This window comes from Epinephelus fuscoguttatus, linkage group LG20 (assembly GCF_011397635.1).
Source record: "Epinephelus fuscoguttatus linkage group LG20, E.fuscoguttatus.final_Chr_v1".
In the NCBI taxonomy this organism is placed as follows: Eukaryota; Metazoa; Chordata; class Actinopteri; order Perciformes; family Serranidae; genus Epinephelus; species Epinephelus fuscoguttatus.
Genome location: NC_064771.1, coordinates 1,506,700 through 1,527,513, shown reverse-complemented (window position 1 = coordinate 1,527,513; position 20,814 = coordinate 1,506,700). Strand labels below are relative to the sequence as shown.

Here is a 20,814-nt window from a genome sequence, read left to right as displayed (position 1 = left end):
AAAAAAGACCAGCAGCTACTCAACAAGCAACCAGTGTGGTTTTCTCGTGAACCCATGGGACACAATTTCCTCGGACAGATGTTACCTCAGATAAGCAAGGCAGCCGGACTTTCTCAACGATACACCAATCACAGCCTGAGAAGCACCGCTGTCCAGCTTCTCTCCCAGGCTGCCTTGAGAGTCGTCAGATCATGTCTGTAACTGAGCACAGATGTGAAAGCAGCCTCAAGAGCTACTGGGCTCCGTCCACCTCGGATCACGCAAATTGGAGCAGGATCCTGTCCTCAGGAAACAGTAGGTCTAGTGGATTGCTTTGATAAAGTCATAGTAGCCTAATATTAGCTTCTTACGACTTGTAGTCTAACGATAAACATTTTGTTTACAGGTGTGTCACCTCCGGAGCCACAGCCAGATGACAACAGCGACTATAATTTTAACATCCCAGCCGTCCCATTTACAATGTCTAATGTCACTTTCAATGGCAGTGTCCAATTTAATATACATTATAAATAGAAATAGCCTAAGTTGTCACTGACTTTTTGTTGAAGACATATAGCCTAATCTTTTAATGGTCAGTGACAGGAGAAATGATTATTGTGTTGTGAAAAATGGAAATGTATAAGCTAGCTATGGTTGTAAGTAATAAATGTTGATTCATAATCTTAGAAAGTTAAACATTAGCCTTTACCAGAATAAAAAAAGATCTTAACTTTAAGTCCACTTTATAGCCTATGTGCATTGTTAGGCTATTTTCTTTTCATTTTCTCTTGTAGCTATTGTAGCGCATATTCAGCCGTTGCCGGCAGTTTGTTTTTTCTCTCCTCCCGATTTAATTTATAACTCAATAAAATTGTATAATTAATCAATATTCTGTCTATTCAACTGATAATTAGCCGTGTAATAAGCGGGATAATGTATAATGAGCCGGTGCGCGTCAGGGTTCTATTCCCCTGTCGGGAGTTATTGCAGGATGACTGCTCTACATTGAGGTGGTGACATTCTTTAATGTAGATTGCGTTCTGTTACCAGGCAGCTAGCCTGTTGTTTGATTGGTCAGGCCCCGCTGACATTAACAGGCCTGACCTAGAAACAAGGAACAAAGACCAAGACACACATACACGTACACACACACACACACACACACACACACAAAATACAGTATGGATATGCTCACTCATGTATACACAATAGTCTATCAGCAGACTACATTGTCTGCTGTGAGAGCTTTCATGCATTCTCAGAGTGACTCCTCATTCCCAAACCTGCCAGTCCACGCCAACACACATTACATTCATGCTTCAATTCTCCAATATGTTTCGGTTATTAATACGATTGAATTACCGCCACAGTTACATCCACTAACTGCTATCACTCACTACTACTACTAACAGCAGAATGTTACCAGAAGAAACTTAGGGTCTTTTTTGCAACTTCAGTAAAGATATGGTCATGTTCATAATAACCTCAGTAATATATGCTGTATTATGTTGGACACACAGTTCAGCTCACTTACCGGAGAAGCTCCAGTCTTTGTCTTTGCTGTCTGTGGCAGTTTTGGCTATAACTCGTGACATGGAACTAATCAGATAGTGCTGAGGGCGACTGGTGACTGACAGAAGACAGAGGGGCCAAAGTTGCGCCTTTTTCAATTCATTTATTATAATGGCATTGCTGCGGTAGTGTCAAGTAACTGCAGTCCTGCAGTGATGTGGTTATTGTTACAGCCCTAGCTGCAGAGGTTTAACGAAGGCCTAATTGAGTTCAGGACTTGGATCAGCTGATGTTGTATTGATGACGTTCATCACAGTATGTGTAAAATGTGTTACACATACTGCTCTTCTTGTTGATGCATCTCTCTCTCTCTCTCTCTCTCTCTCTCTCTCTCTCTCTTCACAGTAATTCAGCATGGATGACATAGTTATAGCAGGAATATCGGGCCGTTTGCCCGAGTCCAACAATCTGGAGGAATTCTGGGAAAACCTCATTAATGGTGTGGACATGGTGACAGAGGATGACCGACGGTGGACACCAGGTAAAACCCTCATAAATCTGATTGATTGTTTGTGGTCAGAATGCATTTCTGTGTGCCATGAAACAAAGACTGGCAGATTTGATTGATTGATTGATTGATTGGTAAGTTAATGGTGATTGTTATGTCCGTCAGCAGGGCTCCAGACTGCGACCAAATGGTCTCATTTGTGACCATTTTAGGAGTCACAACTACTTGCTTGTGTGGGACCCACAAATTTGCATGAGGGTTTTTTTTTTTTTTTTTTTGGTGTTGTATAACGAGGGAGTGAGTCCGCCAGTGTAGGCCAATGTGTGTGTGAGAGGGAAAGTCCGGGAGTGAGCAATTAGTTAACTGCCAGGATAGCGTCATCTACACTCATCAGTAAGCTCATTCAAGATGAACTGTGCCTCGCCTGGAAAGTGGACGAGATCAGGCGGCTGCAGAAGGAGGTGGTGACAACAAGCTGTGGTCAAGTTGGAGGCTGAATCCAAATGTCCAACCTCTGGATTTGCAGACTGAGCCCTTGTGGACTTCAGTTGTACGCAGTGTGATGTATTTACTGTCATCACGTAAAGTACGTGAGGCCAGAGACTGCAAGCAGCTGATAAACATCCCTCGAGACCGTTTTACTTGTTGCCGCGGAAAACTTCACCTATTGCTGCTGTCATATTTATATACACTGATCACTGATCAGCCAAAACATTAAAACCACTGACAGGTGATGTGAGCAACATTGATCATCTTGTTACAATGCAATGTTCTGTTGGGAAACCTTGGGCTCTTGACATTCACATGGATGCCACCTGAAATGCTCCACCCGACTAAACACCAGTGCAGACCAGGTAACCCCCGCCCGCCCCGGGCAACGGCACTCCACAGTAACAGTGGCCCCCCCAAGAGGACAATACACCTTACCACACCACAAAAACGGCTAAGGAATGGTCCAAGGAACATCGCAAAGAGCTCAAGGAATCCAAATTCCTTGGATCCTGATCTGATCAAACATCTGTAAGATGTGCTAGTACCCCACCTCACAAGCCAAGGGACTCAAAAGATCTGAAAATAACACCCTTGACAGGTCAGAGCCAAGTCAGGTCCAAGGAGGACCCACCATGGATTGGGGGTACCTCTGGGGTAACAGCACCTTCCTCAGATGGTTGATCAGATTGGGATCTGGGGTATTTGAAGGCCAAGTTAATGCCTTGAGCTCTTTCTCCCATTCCAGGGGTCATTCCTGAGGTGTGGCAGGGTGCATTGTCCTGCTGGGGGGGCCACTGCCATTGACCAGTGCTGCTGCCATGAGGGGGTTTACTTGGTCTGCAACGGTGTTCGGGTGGGTGGAGCACGTCAAGTAGCATCCACATGAATGGCAGGATCCAAGGTTTCCCAGCAGAACATTGCACTGTAACAAGATGATCAATGTTATTCACTTAACCCGCCAATGGTTTTAATGTTTTGGCTGATCGGTATATGTCTTATAAGTTGAAGAATATAGTTAGTATAGTATAGCCTTTTTTGTGTCTGAACAAAAAATGTATTAAAAAAAAAAAAAAAAAAAAAAAATATATATATAAATATAAATATATATATATATATATATATATATATATATATATATATATAGGCTACACGCTTTCAAAAAACAGAAATGTTTGTAAATGAGGACAGGACAAAAACTCAGTAAGTTGGGTATTACTGACATTAAAAGACTTTATTTTGTTGTTTTTCAACCAATTTTTTTTTAGCCTATTACACTGTGCAACCTGATAGGCTGCAATAATAAAATTAATTTTCATTCCCTCTACAGCCTGTACTTCTACATATTTCTGTATCATGATGTGGTTGAGTGTTATTTCTGGCCTACACAATTCAAGTAACATTTGAATCACTATCAGTCACTATCAATAAGTATTTTTACACATTCATACATTTTTTTTTTTTTCGACAGTTGAAAAACCCACAATGTCTCATCCCACATTGCAATGAATTGTGGGTTATTAAATCAGTGAAGTCTGCTGAAGTCTGCACCCCAAGCGGACTCTCTGGAAGTCTGCAGAAAGTCTGCTTGAGGCCCTTTGTGGACTGAATGAATTATAGCTTTGGACAGCCCTCAGCCCTCCCAGACTTAGCGTTCGCAAAGTTAGCAAGTCTGCAAGTGGGGTGAAGTCATTTGGATTCAGCCTGACAGTTTCCGGCAGCCTTAAGTCCGTACAGGAAGTCACAGAAACACGATACGACGATGATGTCTGATATGATGTTGATTTATTAAAATATTATCAGACTCGTATATCAGTTTGTTCTCAGTCTCTAATTGTTTTAATAATGATTATGGTTAATTTATTAAAATACTTTACAGGCTTTTTGTAATTTATGTCTGTGGTTCAACCTCCATTTTACATGAATTCTCATGTAAATCAGCATCATTCAGTTTGCTGCTGCAGAGCAGACCTGTAGTACCTCCCACAAGACCCCTCGAGGGACGCGGTCGTAAGCCTTCTCCAGGTCCACAAAGCACATGTAGACTGGATAGGCAAACTCCCACACCCCCTCCAGCAGCCTTGCAAGGGTAAAGAACTGGTCCACTGTTCCATGACCAGGATGGAATCCGCATTGGAGGCTGAGCAGCGTGATACCCCGATAGTTGGAGCACACCCTCCGGTCCCCTTTTTTGAAGATGGGGACCACCACCTCGGTCTGCCACTCTGCAGACACTGTACCCGACCTCCACGCGACACTGAACAGGTGTGTCAGCCAAGACAGCCCAACAGTGCACAGAACCTTCAGCAGGGCGAATCTCATCCACACCCGGCACCTTGCCACTGGGGAGCTTATTAACTACCTCAGTGACCTCCGCCAGGGATATGGGCGAGAGTTCCCCCGAGTCCTCAGGCTCTGCCTCGTTCTCAGTGTACGTGATGACCGGGTTCAGGAGGTCCTCAAAGTGCTCCTTCCACTTCCTGACAATGTCTCCAGTTCGGGTCAGCAGTTTCCCTCTCTGCTGAGCACAGCCTGAGACAAGCCCTGCTTTCCCTTCCTGAGTCAGTTAACGGTCTGCCAGAACTTTCTTGAGGCCAACCGAAAGTCCTTCTCCATAGCCTCCCCGGACTCCTCCCACACCCGGGTTTTGGCTTCAGCGACCGCCACAGCTGCAGCCCTTCTGGCCAACCGGTACTTGTCTGCTGCTTCAGGAGACCCCTGGGCAAGCCAGACCCAAAAGGCCTCCTTCTTCAGCCTGATGGCCTCCCTCACCGCTAGTGTCCACCAGCGGGTTCTTCGGTTGCTGCCCCGACAGGCACCGACAACCTTCTGACCAAGCCAACATTTATTTGCTAAAACTTCTGTCAGTGAGCCATTTTGCAAACAAAGCAGGACAGTAATCTGGTGGTCTGTCTGTTGTCCATGTGTGATTTAAGGCTCTTCTAGTCAGTGTGTTATTGTCATTTTGTGTGTATATATATATCTACAGTACAGGCCAAAAGTTTGGACACACCTTCTCATTCAATGCGTTTTCTTTATTTTCATGACTATTTACATTGTAGATTCTCACTGAAGGCATCAAAAATATGAATGAACACGTGGAGTTATGTACTTAACAAAAAAAGGTGAAATGACTGAAAACATGTTTTATATTCTAGTTTCTTCAAAATAGCCACCCTTTGCTCTGATTACTGCTTTGCACACTCTTGGCATTCTCTCGATGAGCTTCAAGAGGTAGTCACCTGAAATGGTTTTCCAACAGTCTTGAAGGAGTTCCCAGAGGTGTTTAGCACTTGTTGGCCCCTTTGCCTTCACTCTGCGGTCCAGCTCACCCCAAACCATCTCGACTGGGTTCAGCTCTGGTGTCTGTGGAGGCCAGGTCATCTGCCGCAGCACTCCATCACTCTCCTTCTTGGTCAAATAGCCCTTACACAGCCTGGAGGTGTGTTTGGGGTCATTGTCCTGTTGAAAAATAAATGATCGTCCAACTAAACGCAAACCGGATGGGATGGCATGTCGCTGCAGGATGCTGTGGTAGCCATGCTGGTTCAGTGTGCCTTCAATTTTGAATAAATCCCCAACAGTGTCACCAGCCAAACACCCCCACACCATCACACCTCCTCCTCCATGCTTCACAGTGGGAACCAGGCATGTGGAATCCATCCGTTCACCTTTTCTGCGTCTCACAAAGACACGGCGGTTGGAACCAAAGATCTCAAATTTGGACTCATCAGACCAAAGCACAGATTTCCACTGGTCTAATGTCCATTCCTTGTGTTTCTTGGCCCAAACAAATCTCTTCTGCTTGTTGCCTCTCCTTAGCAGTGGTTTCCTAGCAGCTATTTGACCATGAAGGCCTGATTCGCGCAGTCTCCTCTTCACAGTTGTTCTAGAGATGGGTCTGCTGCTAGAACTCTGTGTGGCATTCATCTGCTCTCTGATCTGAGCTGCTGTTAACTTGTGATTTCTGAGGCTGGTGACTCGGATGAACTTATCCTGAGAAGCAGAGGTGACTCTTGGTCTTCCTTTCCTGGGTCGGTCCTCATGTGTGCCAGTTTCGTTGTAGCGCTTGATGGTTTTTGCGACTCCACTTGGGGACACATTTAAAGTTTTTGCAATTTTCCGGACTGACTGACCTTGATTTCTTAAAGTAATGATGGCCACTCGTTTTTCTTTAGTTAGCTGATTGATTCTTGCCATAATATGAATTTTAACAGTTGTCCAATAGGGCTGTCGGCTGTGTATTAACCTGACTTCTGCACAACACAACTGATGGTCCCAACCCCATTGATAAAGCAAGAAATTCCACTAATTAACCCTGATAAGGCACACCTGTGAAGTGGAAACCATTTCAGGTGACTACCTCTTGAAGCTCATGGAGAGAATGCCAAGAGTGTGCAAAGCAGTAATCAGAGCAAAGGGTGGCTATTTTGAAGAAACTAGAATATAAAACATGTTTTCAGTTATTTCACCTTTTTTTGTTAAGTACATAACTCCACATGTGTTCATTCATAGTTTTGATGCCTTCAGTGAGAATCTACAATGTAAATAGTCATGAAAATAAAGAAAACGCATTGAATGAGAAGGTGTGTCCAAACTTTTGGCCTGTACTGTATATATATATATATATATATATATATATATATATGTATAATGTGTGTGTGTGTGTGTGTGTGTGTATAATATATATAAGAGCTGGGGTTCCAGCTGCAGTCTTTGCTGGGTCCTTGTTGCAAAAGGTTCTGATCCGAGGAAGCCAGTCGCTCAGGGTCCTTGCAGAGTTAGATGCTGGGTGCTAACTCACTTAGTTCCTTGTTGCTGGAAAGCTAGTTGCAAACCTTGTGCTTGCAAGTCTAACTTCTCTGGTTCAGGTTTGCCTCAGCCTTGAGCGTGGGCAAGTCGTGGTCCAGGAAAAGGAGAGTCTCTTAGCAATTGCCCCACCTTTGACGGTTCAGGGCAAGGAGCAAGGGCCTGAGCATCTGGGCTTTTCCAGGCCCAGCAGGAAAGAGGTGTGGGCTGCTCCGCAGTTCCTGAGTAAGAGAGTGGACTGTCTGAAGGGAGCAGACCTTCTACAGATGCCTGTCCTGTCCAATCAAGTTGTGAGACTTGTATCTCACGGAGGTGTGAGGTGAGACATCCTGGAGATGGGTGTCAAATAGCTGTCTTTGGAGAACAAAGAGCATGCAGAGAAGGAAGCCTTTAAATGTCCAGTTTAGATTTTACCAAATGACAAATCATCTGTGGTCCTGTGAATCCCAACACTATCTTTTAACATTGACTCTCTGCCTGGTAAACGTTTAAAGTGCTCTCGCATTTTAAATCATCTATTATGTCCCTGGTCTAGGGGAACCTAGACATCACCATGCCTCAGAGGGCTTTACAGCATACGATATCCCTCTGACCTTTGGACCCTCACTGCAGATGAGGAAAAGCTCCCCCCCAAAAAAACCTTTTAAAGGGGACTGAGGAGGGGTCCCTCTTCCAGGACGGACAGACGTGCAATAGATGTCATACAGAACAGATCAACATGATAAATTAACAGTAATCTATATGACAAAATAATATATGAAGAGAGACAAAGAGAGAGGGAGATGCAGGACAGACAGTAATGATAACGGCTTACAACAACATTAATTTAAGTAATAATATTACAATAATAATTACGGCTATTGTGGTACAATATGTTGAAAGTATATATTAATATCTGATAGTATATATATATATATATATATATATATATATGACAGTAATCATATGTGTATAATAACAGTAGAAGTATGACTAATGATATGATATTGTGGTACAATACGTTGTAGGGATATATTAATATTAGTGCTGGGCAATGATTAAAATTTTTAATTGTGATTAATCGCATTTTAAAAAAAAAACATTTTTATGCTCAAAATTTAATAATGAATTCAGAGGTAGTGTATTAAACATTTTTATTCTGAAATGAAATGGTACAGTCAGTACCACGAAATGGTAGCAGTCAACAAAATATTTCTTAGAAATCTCAACTCAAAATAAATATCTAAATAAATAACAAATATAAAATCAAATATAATACCAAAGTTATTTGAGGCCACTGCCAGGGCATTAACGTTTTATCTCGTTTGTTACTGAAAAACAAGTTTTCCCCAAAGTCAAGAGCCAGGTTCATAACAAGATTAAACAGGTACCTTGCTTGAGAGCAACAGCAAGGAAATATTTTAGGAACTTAAAACTGGTGCCAACAGAAAGTGTCAGTCCTTCAATAAATCAGTTTTTCATCCTTCTTTTACCAGATACTAGTGTACCAACAGAAACATTTTCCCTTTTCAAGGTAGCAACAAGAACAATTTTCCTTTTATCAACTAGCAGCAGGAATCGTCAATATTCAGTAGCAAGTGTCCCTGCTATAGTGAGGTAAAGTGATTTAGCACAAAATTATTATAGTACACAGCTGGGATTTACTTTGCAATGGATTTTTTAGTCTGTGAAGTCCATGTTTGATGTACAGGATTTCCTTTGAGGAATCAGCGATGCAGGCTGAGTAGTTAAACCATGACAAAATTAACTTCACATTTATCCATTCCTCAGACTTTACATTTTCTTACTCTGTACCAAGCCAGTTGCTAAGACACACAAGGCCATTTACATTTTCAGATGATAGAGAAACTCTCTGCTTGTGTATAATATGACCCGCAAGAGAAAACAACCTTTCACAAGGTACAGATGTGGCGGGTGTGGCCAGATACTTCTTTGCAATGGAGGCCAGCCTGCTGTGTGAGCCTGCATGTTTTGACCACCAGTCTAATGGACAGGCATCTGTACTGATGGTGGGCTCCGCTCTGTATCGACGCACGCAGCTTTCAACAACTTCTTCCTCCTCTTCAGAATCAGACTCTGATGAGGCAGCCAATAGGGCTACCTTTTTCTTTGCAGGCTCTGATGCTGTTGCTCCCACAGGTCTCTCTGGAACAACCCCCTGATCCTTGAGTAAGTTGGTGACCGAGGCCCACACCTTACCCCGCTCAGCTCTGGGTAGAGACTTTAGGTCCTTGAATCTCGGGTCCAGCACAGTGGCAATCTTCAGATATGCAATGTTGGCATTTCCCTTGCGTGTCTCAAGATCTGTTGTGAATGTAGACTTGAATTTCACCAAGTCGGCAGGGTCATCCTCAGAAGTCGTCATCTGGGCAAGATGGCAAAAAGCAGGCAGAACTACAGAGCATGACACATACATCTCTCCTCCCAGAAGTTCAGTGACATACCTGCACAGAAAAATCAAAACAATTGTAGTTGAAATGTATTACATACACTTACACACACAAAAACTATTGTAGTTTAATTGCATTCACTATTTGCAAATACACACTAAAAGTCCTCTTCATATTCAGATTTCATTCTCTCTCTCTCTCTCTCTCTCTCTCTCTCTCTCTCACTCACTCACTCACTCACTCACTCACTCACTCACTCACTCACTCACTCACACTTACACACTCTCTCTCACACACACACACACACACACACACACACACACACACACACAAGAAATATAAGACCTAAAATTTACCTGCAGGCATCCAGTACTGTTTCCAGTTTCTGCAGCTTGTCCATTTCAGCTGCGGTTGGCATGGCAACGTTGGTGTTGTGTGTGGCAAGGACATCCCTCAGTAGCTGTTCGTTTCTGCAGACGCTTTTAATTCTGTCCACCGTGGAATTCCATCTGGTCGGAACGTCTTGTATAAGTGATTCCTTCTTTTGACCATGTTGAATTTGTTTTTGTTCTAACTCTGCAGCATTCACTGGACTGTGTTTGACGGGCAGATGTCTGGCAGCAGCGATCATATTTCTTGCACTATCTGTGCTAAATGTGCTGACTTTATCCGAAACATTCCACTGCTGTGCAATTTGCACGAAATGTTCAGTGCATGTTTCAGCAAAATGTCTCTCTTCGGTGTTCATTACAGTTAGGGCATGTGAGTGCAGTTCCCACTGTTCATCAATATAATGCACTGTAACACAGAGGTAATTGTGGTTACCTAGTGAGGTCCAGTAGTCACCAGTGAGAGTAACAGTTGGCGTGCTTTGCAATTCTGTCACTTTTGTAGCCCTCTCTTTTTCATATAGCTTGTGTATTGTTGTTGTGATGGCATGTCTTGAAGGAAGCTCATACGTGTAGTCATTCCTTGCGATCCGAAGAATGTCTCTCAGACGGACATCTTCCACAATACTCATCGGCCTGCAGTTTCTAGCTATCCACTTCGCCATGGCATTTGTTAGCTTGTCACATTTTTGTTCATCAATACTTCTCCCACAAGCTGCATCCAGCGTAGTCTGTCGGAGCCTCCCTCCACTGTTTTGGGAGGGTGGTTTGTCGACATCAGTGGTGTGCCGAGCTTCTTCGATGATAAGACAGCTCAGCTTTGCAGTGGTTACAGATAACCTTACTTTTATCAACTCCACCATCCGGGAGAGATTTAAAATGAAAATGTCCACTTAAGAGCTGTGTATCTTCCTCCATTTTCTGTCAGTGCAGTGCTTTTCTTTTCCAGTTCATGCGCGCTCATGCAAGTTCAATGCGCGGTTCAAAGTTAACGCGTTAATAACGCATTAACTTTCCCAGCCCTAATTAATATATGATAGTTGTTAGGGCTGGGGCAATGCGTTGACGTCGTCGAGGCCATTAACTATGTAACTACGTCGCCAATTATTAGCGTCGATGCGTCAGTTAAAACAAAAAAATGGTGGCATGCAGCGGCAGCAGCAGTGTTGTGCTGTTGTGTTATGGCCTACTCAAGTGCTGGAATTTGTTATTTACGTGACAACGCCTGAACGCAACACAGGCTCCACTCGCGCGCGTGCGTGTGTGAGAGTGAAACCAAAAGTAAGAGCCAATAACGTCAGAGCTTACTATATTACAGTCTTGATTAAATTTGCCTCGGGCCGTTTAACACTGGGTCTCGGTACCGATCCCTGCCCGTGCCACTCAGATGTTGCTTCTGGGCCGCTAACTGAATAGGCCTGATTTACATGTTTAAACTGGAGCTTTACTGACCTATCGATACTCTCGTACAGCTCGGAGTGCCGGTCTTTCAAATGCTTGGCCAAGTCAGTGACGTTACTTGACTTGGTGGTGACCACTTTGTAGCATTGCTTTAATGGGCATGTCGACGTCTTTCAGCTTTCCCTGATCATTTGCTTCATATCCAAAATATTTCCACACAGCAATCTTGCTTTTAACATTTTCAACCACAACTGGTCGCAAAGGACTCGGACTCGAACTGCTTGCACTTGCTATGTTCACGTCGCATGTGTGTGTGCGTCCAGGTCTGGGCTGCTGCTGTGAGGTGAGAGGCTGCCTATCTGCAGCTGTGCCTGTGTGATATGGTCAGAGTCGGCTGATATTTGCGCGAACCGGCAGATCAAACGATGGCACTTTCAGTATCGTTACCCGTGCAAGTTGATATCTAAATCGATACTAAGTTTTAGTATCGATACTAATCTGAGAATAGATTTTTTTGACAACACTACTGGGGACTAAATAGGCTCTCGGCCAATCACGGGGAACCTGACAGAGCTAGCATGTAATAAGTGGCCACGTGATTGGCACAGCAGCAATAGGGGCTGTGAGTCAACCGGTGCCCAGTTTGAGAGAGCTCCTGTGTGCAGCTGAATGTGTTTATTTCTGACTGAAAGATAACATCTTCTGCTTCCATTTATCCATTTGCTACAATATGTTGGATTAATGTTAATGTGTATTTAAAGACAGTATAATTTGTGGGGAAAAAATGGGGGGAAAAAATATAAAAAATTGTCTAATCAACCAAAAATGTCACAACCCCTCTGCAGTACCTCCGTGGACCCCCTAGGGTTCGCGGACCCCCTGTTGAAGATCTCTGCTTTAAGGCATTTTTGAAGTTTAGTTAATTGATCCGTTTCTTCTGGCTTTATCGATAAATACAGTTGTGTATCATCCACATAGCAATGGAAATTTACAGAGTGATTTCTAATAATGTTACCTAAGGGAAGCATATATAAAAAGAACAGAATTGGTCCAAGCACAGAACCTTGTGGTACTCCAAAACAAATTTAGTACGTAGAGATGATTCATCATGAACATAAACAAACTCAAAATGATCGGATAATTTTTCCTTAGTAAAGTCTTAATAACACTGGTGATACCATTTACACCAGACATTTTACGAGAAAAGATAGGTTAACCTCATACTGGCGGTCAGGTGTGGTTAAGACGTCTCTGAATGTTGCTTTTAAATAGTGTTGAAAGACACCACATCTTTGCAAATATATTTGGTAGCAGCATCAGTGCATGCATTCCATCTCACACTGTCTCTCTTGTATTAAGTGCCTCTTTTGAAGATTTATCATTTGTTATCAATAAAACTTTTTTCATCTTTTGCTGTTTTATAGGTCTGTATGGTCTTCCAAAGAGGAATGGTAAACTGAAGGACATCGGCCACTTTGATGCAGCCTTCTTTGGAGTCCACCCGAAACAGGCACACACCATGGACCCCCAGCTCCGTATCATGCTGGAGATTGCCTACGAGTCTATCATAGATGCAGGTGAGGAAACTAAGCTTCAAGAAAGCCTTAGCATTGATAAAGGAGCATAATATGAGTGAAAGTGGCTAGAAATGGAGGGAAAGCATCACAGTAAATGTTTGCTGGACTGATGTGTGTTTTTTTTTTTTTTTTTTTTTTTTTTCTCTGTCAAGGTTTTTAAAATTTGTGTTTTACTTTAATAGCGGGCTGATTATCTGAGTGAAGCTACCTGATGACGTACAGAGTAAATGGTTTAAAAAATAATGATGTGATACAGGACTGAACCCGGCCACACTGCGTGGCAGTAAAACGGGTGTCTACATTGGGGTGAGTGGCTCGGAGGCTGGCGAAGCATTCAGCAGAGATCCAGAGGAGCTCCTGGGCTACAGTATGACTGGCTGCCAGCGCGCCATGTTGGCCAACAGACTCTCTTACTTCTTTGACTTCAGCGGTAAGCACACAACTCAACTCAACCCATCTCCAACATACACTGTCATTCTTTGGCTGTTAACACTGAAGCATACACACGCACATGCAGACTGAGCAGGGGATGTCACAGTGCAACTTCACTCTTTCCATGCCTCTGTGCCGGTGATAGCCATGGCCCAAGGCATTATATTCTTGAGTTGTCTGTCCGTCTTCCATTCCATTCTTGTGATCGCAATATCTCAAGTAAAACAGGAGGGAATTTCTTCAAATTTGGCACCAATGTTCACTTGGACTCAGGGATGAACTGATTAGATTTTGGTGGTCAAAGGTCAAGGTCACTGTGATCTTGCATCTGTCTCATTCTTGTGAACGTGATGTGTCACGAGGAGACTCCAGGAAAATGCTCGCTGTTAGTATTGTTAGTTAGTACTTCCAACTAGGGGTGTAAATCACTAGGGTCATCAACCTTCCGGTTCTGGGTTGTGGTGATGCTGTCTCTGTGTTGTTTTGGTATCTCTTTTTGACGGTATTTAGTTAAAGACAACTGAGTTTGAATTACGGACATCGGATCATACATAACTGAGATACATTTGGCTCTTGACTATTGTCCGACTGTGAAGAGGATTTTGGAAAACGGACCTGAAAGACGACGTCGGCCGGCAAGCTAGCTAAGTAAGTTAGCTGGTCTAGCCGTGGCTGTGGCTGTTGTAACTGTGTCTGACTGGGCTGGTATTGACACAGACTTTATTCAAATAAACAATGCCACAACCAAAAAAGAACTGTAATATTACCAACGAGAAAGTGGACGAAATAAAGAGAACACTGGAGTATTTATTTATTTTTTTTTTTTTTAAAGAAATTACAACCATCTCAAGCAGCAGAAGATTATAATGGAGTTGTTGGGAGAAGTCAAGGAGTTGAAGAGACATAACACAGATAAAGATAAGAGGATAGCTTTCCTGGAGGCTCAGGTAGAAGACCTGGAGCAGTATACCCGAATGAATGACATTATTGTTAGCGAGGTGGAGACCAGACCCTGGTCTTATGCTCGGGCAGCAGCGGCAGACGGTGCAGAGCCCACTGAGCCTGATCTGGACTCCATAGAGCAACAGTTGATTGCCTTCTTCCACAACAAAGGAATATCAGTGGACAACAACAGTGAAGCATGTCATAAAATAAACAAAATAAAAAAATAAAAGCAATTGGCTTTGTAAATAGGAAACACAGTCATTACTCAAACAGAGGAGAAAATTGAGAGAAACTAACTTGAACATCAATAAACACATGACGAAGGAAAATGCTGACATCGCCTGACAGGCTTGCTTCCTGAGGAAGCAGAACAAAATACAATCAGCATAGACATCCAACTGCAAAGTATTCATAAAGCTGAATGGCTCACAAGAAACAGCAAAAGTACTCGTCATAAAGGACATTCAAGAACTGGGCAAATATCAGTAATCACTGATGGAGAAAACTCCTGGGACACCAGCACATAAACTCGGGTCAGCCTGCAAACAGTGCGTGAGCATTTTTCACATTCATGAAACTTGCTAGTTTCACTAGAATACTAGTACACCTTACAGAACGTGAAAAACTTGAACTATCTATTGAATATGCAACTGGTATGTATGACTTTAAACAAAATATTGACTCTGAAAATAACTTTTATAACAAGTCTAGTCTTAAATGTGGAGACGGTGTCTGCCTCCCGGAGTGCAACAGGAAGATGATTCCACAGGAGAGGAGCCTGATAGCTAAAGGCTCTGGCTCCTGATCTACTTTTGGTAACTTTAGGGACCACGAGTAGCCCTGCATTCTCAGAGCGCAGTGTTCTGGTGGGATAATATGGCACTATGAGCTCTCTAAGATATGACGGAGTCCGACCATTTAGAGCTTCATAAGTTAGGAGTAGGATTTTAAATTCAATTCTGGATTTTACAGGGAGCCAGTGCAGAGAGGCTAAAACAGGAAAAATGTGTTCTTGCCTCTTAGTTCCTGTCAGTACACGTGCAGCTGCGTTCTGAATTAGCCTATTCAGCCTCTCTTCTCACCCGCTCAGCATCAAACACATGGAGTTCCTCATCTGTATGCTCCGGCTCAAACAGGTATGGCTCTGGGTCTGTGTCCGCTACAAGAAACTCTTCAAAATCGCGTTCAAAGTTGTCCATTGCAGCTACTATAGTCCGGAGATATTGCTAGGCTAAATAAACAGCTGAGCTCTGTTTACAGGCTACACTGTCAGTCAGTGTGTGGGCTGGAGATTGGTGGAGCAGAGAGGGGAAGGGGTCCCCACTCGGTATGGTAAATGAGTATGTGTATATGGAGTGTGTCTGTTACGCTAGAAGAATCAGAGTTTGGGACGGAGTCTTTTACCCCCTGGAGTGTTACCGGAGTTTTTGGAGTGCTCAAATAAAGTGGCCTTTCTGAACGCTCCTCTGGTCTCCTGCTCGTGTGGGATTCATTACAATATCGTAACATGGCTTAGATTTCTAAATAAACATTTACCTCGTTGCTAGATAGACCTACTCCTGAAAACCTCGTGCGCAAGGCTTTTTGTCCCTACAAGACCACCGTAGTGCTGCCATCATTAGTCATTAGTCATACTTCTTCTGTTATTATACACATGATTATTGTCACACATGTATACTGCCAGGTATTAATACATACTTTCAACATATTGTACCGCAGTAACCAGAACTATAACTATAATATTATTACTTTCATTAATGTTGTTGTAAGATACTGTCATTACCTGCATCTCTCTCTCTCTCTCTCTCTCTCTGTGTCATATGGATTACTGTTAATTTATCATGTTGATCTGTTCTGTACGACATCTATTGCACGTCTGTCCGTCCTGGAAGAGGGATCCCTCCTCAGTTGCTCTTCCTGAGGTTTCTACCGGTTTTTTTTTCCCCGTTAAAGGGGTTTTTTTTGGGGAGTTTTTCCTTATCCGCTGTGAGGGTCTTAAGGACAGAGGGATGTCATATGCTGTAAAGCCCTGTGAGGCAAATTGTGATTTGTGATATTGGGCTTTATAAATAAAATTGATTGATTGATTGACCGTCATTTACCCGACGGGAGGGGTGAGTGAGTGAGCCCTGCAATCTAGAATTTGACCACTGATTTCAACCCATTTTACACAGTGGCCCTTGAACGTTTTTTTCGCTCAGCACCCCCTGTTTGTTTTCATAGTTTATACCTCCGTGAACTGGTCACGTTAAGATGATCATTAGCAGAGACACAACGTTGGTGAATGCAAGTAGGATACAATGTGGTCAGGATACAATGCAGATCCTTAAGTTCATTTGTCCTTTCGTCCGTCTTTCATATTTTTGTTTAACCCTATGGGGTCTAGGGGGTTATTGGCCGTTTTTGACTACTTTTCATTTTACCTTTAAATTTCACCTTAAAAAACTGTTTACCTTGCCTTGTTTGGTATCATTCTTTTCAGCACAACCTCACCTGTGTGACTTTACAGTTATTTTTTCATTTTGACATACTGTATTAACACAGTGGACCTATAATCACACAAAAAAACATAAAATCCGAGTAGGAAAAGTTTGATTTTTTACTGTGAAAACCACAAACATGTCTAACGAACCATTTTTGTAACTTAGAATAAAAATATAAATTGTAAACTTCAAAAACATATGTCCTAATTTAGCAAACAACAATGTTATACATAACTATTTACATTAAAATGCAAGCAATGCCTCAGGCGTTTTTGAACAACTAGCCTACTTACAAAACAATCAGATGCCACACAAATTATTTGTCAAAGGGAAAAATGCCAGCACTCACAAATGTCCTTTTGGTAAATTTAATAAACCAACTTGGGTAGCAGTACCAGAAACACAGACGTTTCGACATAAAGTCTTCTTCTGTCGAAACGTTTGTGTTTGTTGCTGTTCTTGGCCGTGCACCTTTCTAGGGGATTTATTTTGAGAGTGCTTGCTTTTCTCCTACGTGATTTTACACAAATTATTTGTGCCACTCTGAAAAACAGTTCCTGTCCACCACAACACACTATAGGAGGAGGACACAACAGGAGGACAACAGGAGGAGTGACACACACTGTGTGGCTCTGCTGCCTGAGCAAACAGAGATCCGGACCTGGTGGGTGTGCCCTGCCACATCGTCCGCTCCTCTGTGCGGACCTCCGAGTACCGCTCAATGCGGTCATCTGAGGCTCATTTTCCTCTCTCCTCTTCCAAAACACACTACACCACACACTAACTATACACTCCAAACACGCTAAATGTCACAAATCCCAACTCTATCTGTGATCGCGATCGCTGTCTCTCTCGCTGCTGTCACTCCCACTACTTCCCCCTCTTCCCCAGCAACAAATGATGTGTGTTGCCATACAATTTTGTGATTGGTTGACGTGGTGCATTTTTCAACCAATAGGAAAGGGGGTGTCGTTTTGTTTTTTGTTTTTTGCTGTTGCCTTCAGCACTTTCGTCAGGCTGAACGGCCCGTTTTTACCGTTTCTTCCTGCATCAAACATGGATCAAACGTGACAACAATATTCAGGAAAATCATGGCGTTTATTATTTATCATAAGTCTGGTTTTATATGGCCTATCAAGACGATTTAAAAAGTGGTAGAAAGTTTGAAGTTTGCACTTTCCACACAAAATGAAACAGAGACTCAGCGAGGCTGCGTGTTGCTGCTACGTCGTCTCAAATCGGTCACGTGATTTTGACGCGCTGGCACGGTTCTGGACCGCAGAGGGTTAAATATAATACATTTCCTCATGATTGTCTTACCAAGACTACTTCTTATTTAGTTGCAGTCTTGTTTTTGTCATGAACATAGGTCATTAATAAATATTTATCGTCTTAGTTTTTCATTGGCATTATAAGAACACACATACACATGAGCAGCAGGGAATTAGTGCATTAGGTAGCAGAGCTGTGTGTGACTTATGCGCTGATTAAGTGGTGAGTGATCGATTTGCCTGAGATTGGTTGATTTCGTTTCAGCACCGCAGTAATGGACAGCTCCTGTTAAGAACTTCTTAAAGAGCGATCTTAGGAGCGATCCTAAGAAGGGCATTAAGAACTCATCTGGGAAACACTCTTATCTTAGCGAGCCTTCTTAGCTAAGATGTTCTTAACTGTGCTCTTAAGTCTTAAGATCGATCTTAACTGGGAAACGCAGCCATAATCTTTACAACACAGTGAGATATCAATAACAGTTAAAGAAAAAATATGCACATCATTCTGTTGATTTCAGATATATTGCCAAATATTTTGGTGTCATTTGGTTAAAAATGAGATGAAACAGAAAACTTTGTGCATACAGTACAAATTACAACAAGATAATGCATATCACTGTGAGCAAACCGTTGGACTTCTAAATTGACTATAGGTTGCAGCGAGTCAAAGTTTTGTCACAATTCAGTGGATGTGGTGAAAAACTTTCATCTCTGTTGACTGGTTATTTATAATGATTTTTAGAAATATGGAATGTGAAGCAATCATTTTCAAATGTTGTGCCACGACTGATACATGACCCTAGATGATGCGAACTAAGTTTCGTACATATATCCCTTGCTGATTATGAGATATCAACTTTTTGCTTGTGTAGTGCCCCCTATTGGTTGATTTGAGTCAAACTTGCACGGAATCATTCAGATACTTATGTCGACATTTTCTGTAAGTTTTGTGACAATTGGCTCAACGGTTAAGAAGTAAAATCTATTTATGTGCTGAGCCACACCCCCTCTAAAGTTCATTGGTAATTCTAATCAAAACGGACTGAAATATCATAAAGTCTGTGATATCTTTTGTAAAGCTCCATCCCATGATGATCTACAGAACATTTGGTACAAATTGGACCTACGCCTTAGGAGGAGATGTCAAAAAGGTGTTTTTCAAAAAAATTAAATATGGTGGACAATCTACTGGATGGATTTTGAGGTTTTTTTCAGGCTTTCGTAGAACTCCTTAACCTAACCATGTGTGTCAAGTTTCAAGTCAATCTGACATACAGTGTGAGGGTGGTGGCCCTTCAAAACCAAATTTCCCTTGACTTTAATTATAGAGCCCCCATCTGGCCTATTGGCAATTCTATATCTTGAGCAGCATTTGCACACAACTTCCAATCATTGGTGAAAATGTCATGTCTCTACGATGTACCATCTCACAGAAATTTGCGAAAACATTTCTGAATAATAATAATAATAATAAAAATAATAATAAAACAGTACAAAAACAAAAGGCTTTTAGCCCTTCAGGCTTGAACCCCTAAAAAAGAAATCCTGAACATTGTAAGTAAGTGTAAAAATAAAATGTCTACTGATTGCAATGAAATTGATATGACTTGAGTGAAGAAAATCAATGATTGAATTGTAAAACCATTGCATCTGCAATTCATGTTTTAAAACTAGTACATTTCCATGCTAAATAAAATGGCAAAAGTTGTTGCAGTATTTAAAGCTAGGGATAAACATCACTTCACCAATTAAAGGCCTGTGTCCTTACCCCCCAAGTTCTCTTGAATATTGGAGAAACTGCTGCAAGGTTGGATGATTTCATTGAGAAGCACAACCTGTTGACGGACAGTCAATATGGCTCCAAAGAAAATAGATCAACATCTATGGTACCGATAGAGCTAATAGAAGAAATAACAACATTTATAGATGACAAAAAATATGCCATAGGGGTATTTATTGATTTAAATAAGCATTTGATACCATTGACTATGACATATTAATCAATAAACTTGAAAGGTATGGCATCAGAGGGGTTGTGTTGAACTGAGTGAATCGCTATATACGGAACCGTCACAAGTTAGTGCAGATTGGTGAACATAAATCTTCATGTTTGGACATTACTTGTGGAGTCCCACAGGGGTCAGTTTTAGTTCATGACGTATGTAAAGTATCAAAAATATTGAAATTCATGTCATTTGCAGATGATACGAACATTTTCTGCTCTGAGGACAATTTACAGCAGCTTCTGGAGGTGGTCACATCAGAATTAATTAAATAAAGATGTGGTTTGACTCAAATTAACAATTTAAGAGGTAGATTAAACTTGAAACAACAGTGTTTTCTCACCACTCTCAAAAGTATGTGTATATCAGTTTGTGGGATGATTTTGTGGGACGCACTGGGTGAAGATAAAAAACAAAGTAAAATTTCAAATCGTTCAAAAACAGGTACAAAGACAGTATTTTCACAAAGTGCTGAAATGAGTAGAAGGAATGTAATGCACGCTCAGGGTGAGACTGTTTTTGGTATAGTTAGTTCGTATTTTCATATTTGTCTTATACACAGGGTACAGTTGATTCTAAGGTATTAAGTAGTGCAGTGGTTTAAATGTTTGGTTGATCGATCAAGG

The 20,814-nt window shown here is 42.0% G+C and overlaps 1 protein-coding gene across 1 annotated transcript in view; it reads left to right on the top strand.

Moving 5' to 3' along the window:
• The window catches only part of fasn (fatty acid synthase), a 96,386-nt gene that overhangs the window by 7,455 nt on the left and 68,117 nt on the right, over window positions 1–20,814 (top strand). Inside the window, exons 2-4 of the mRNA XM_049563855.1 lie at window positions 1,897–2,032; window positions 12,902–13,054; window positions 13,311–13,484. Coding sequence (XP_049419812.1) covers window positions 1,906–2,032; window positions 12,902–13,054; window positions 13,311–13,484 — 454 coding nt within the window. The 5' untranslated portion in view covers window positions 1,897–1,905. The remainder of the gene's footprint in view (window positions 1–1,896; window positions 2,033–12,901; window positions 13,055–13,310; window positions 13,485–20,814) is intronic.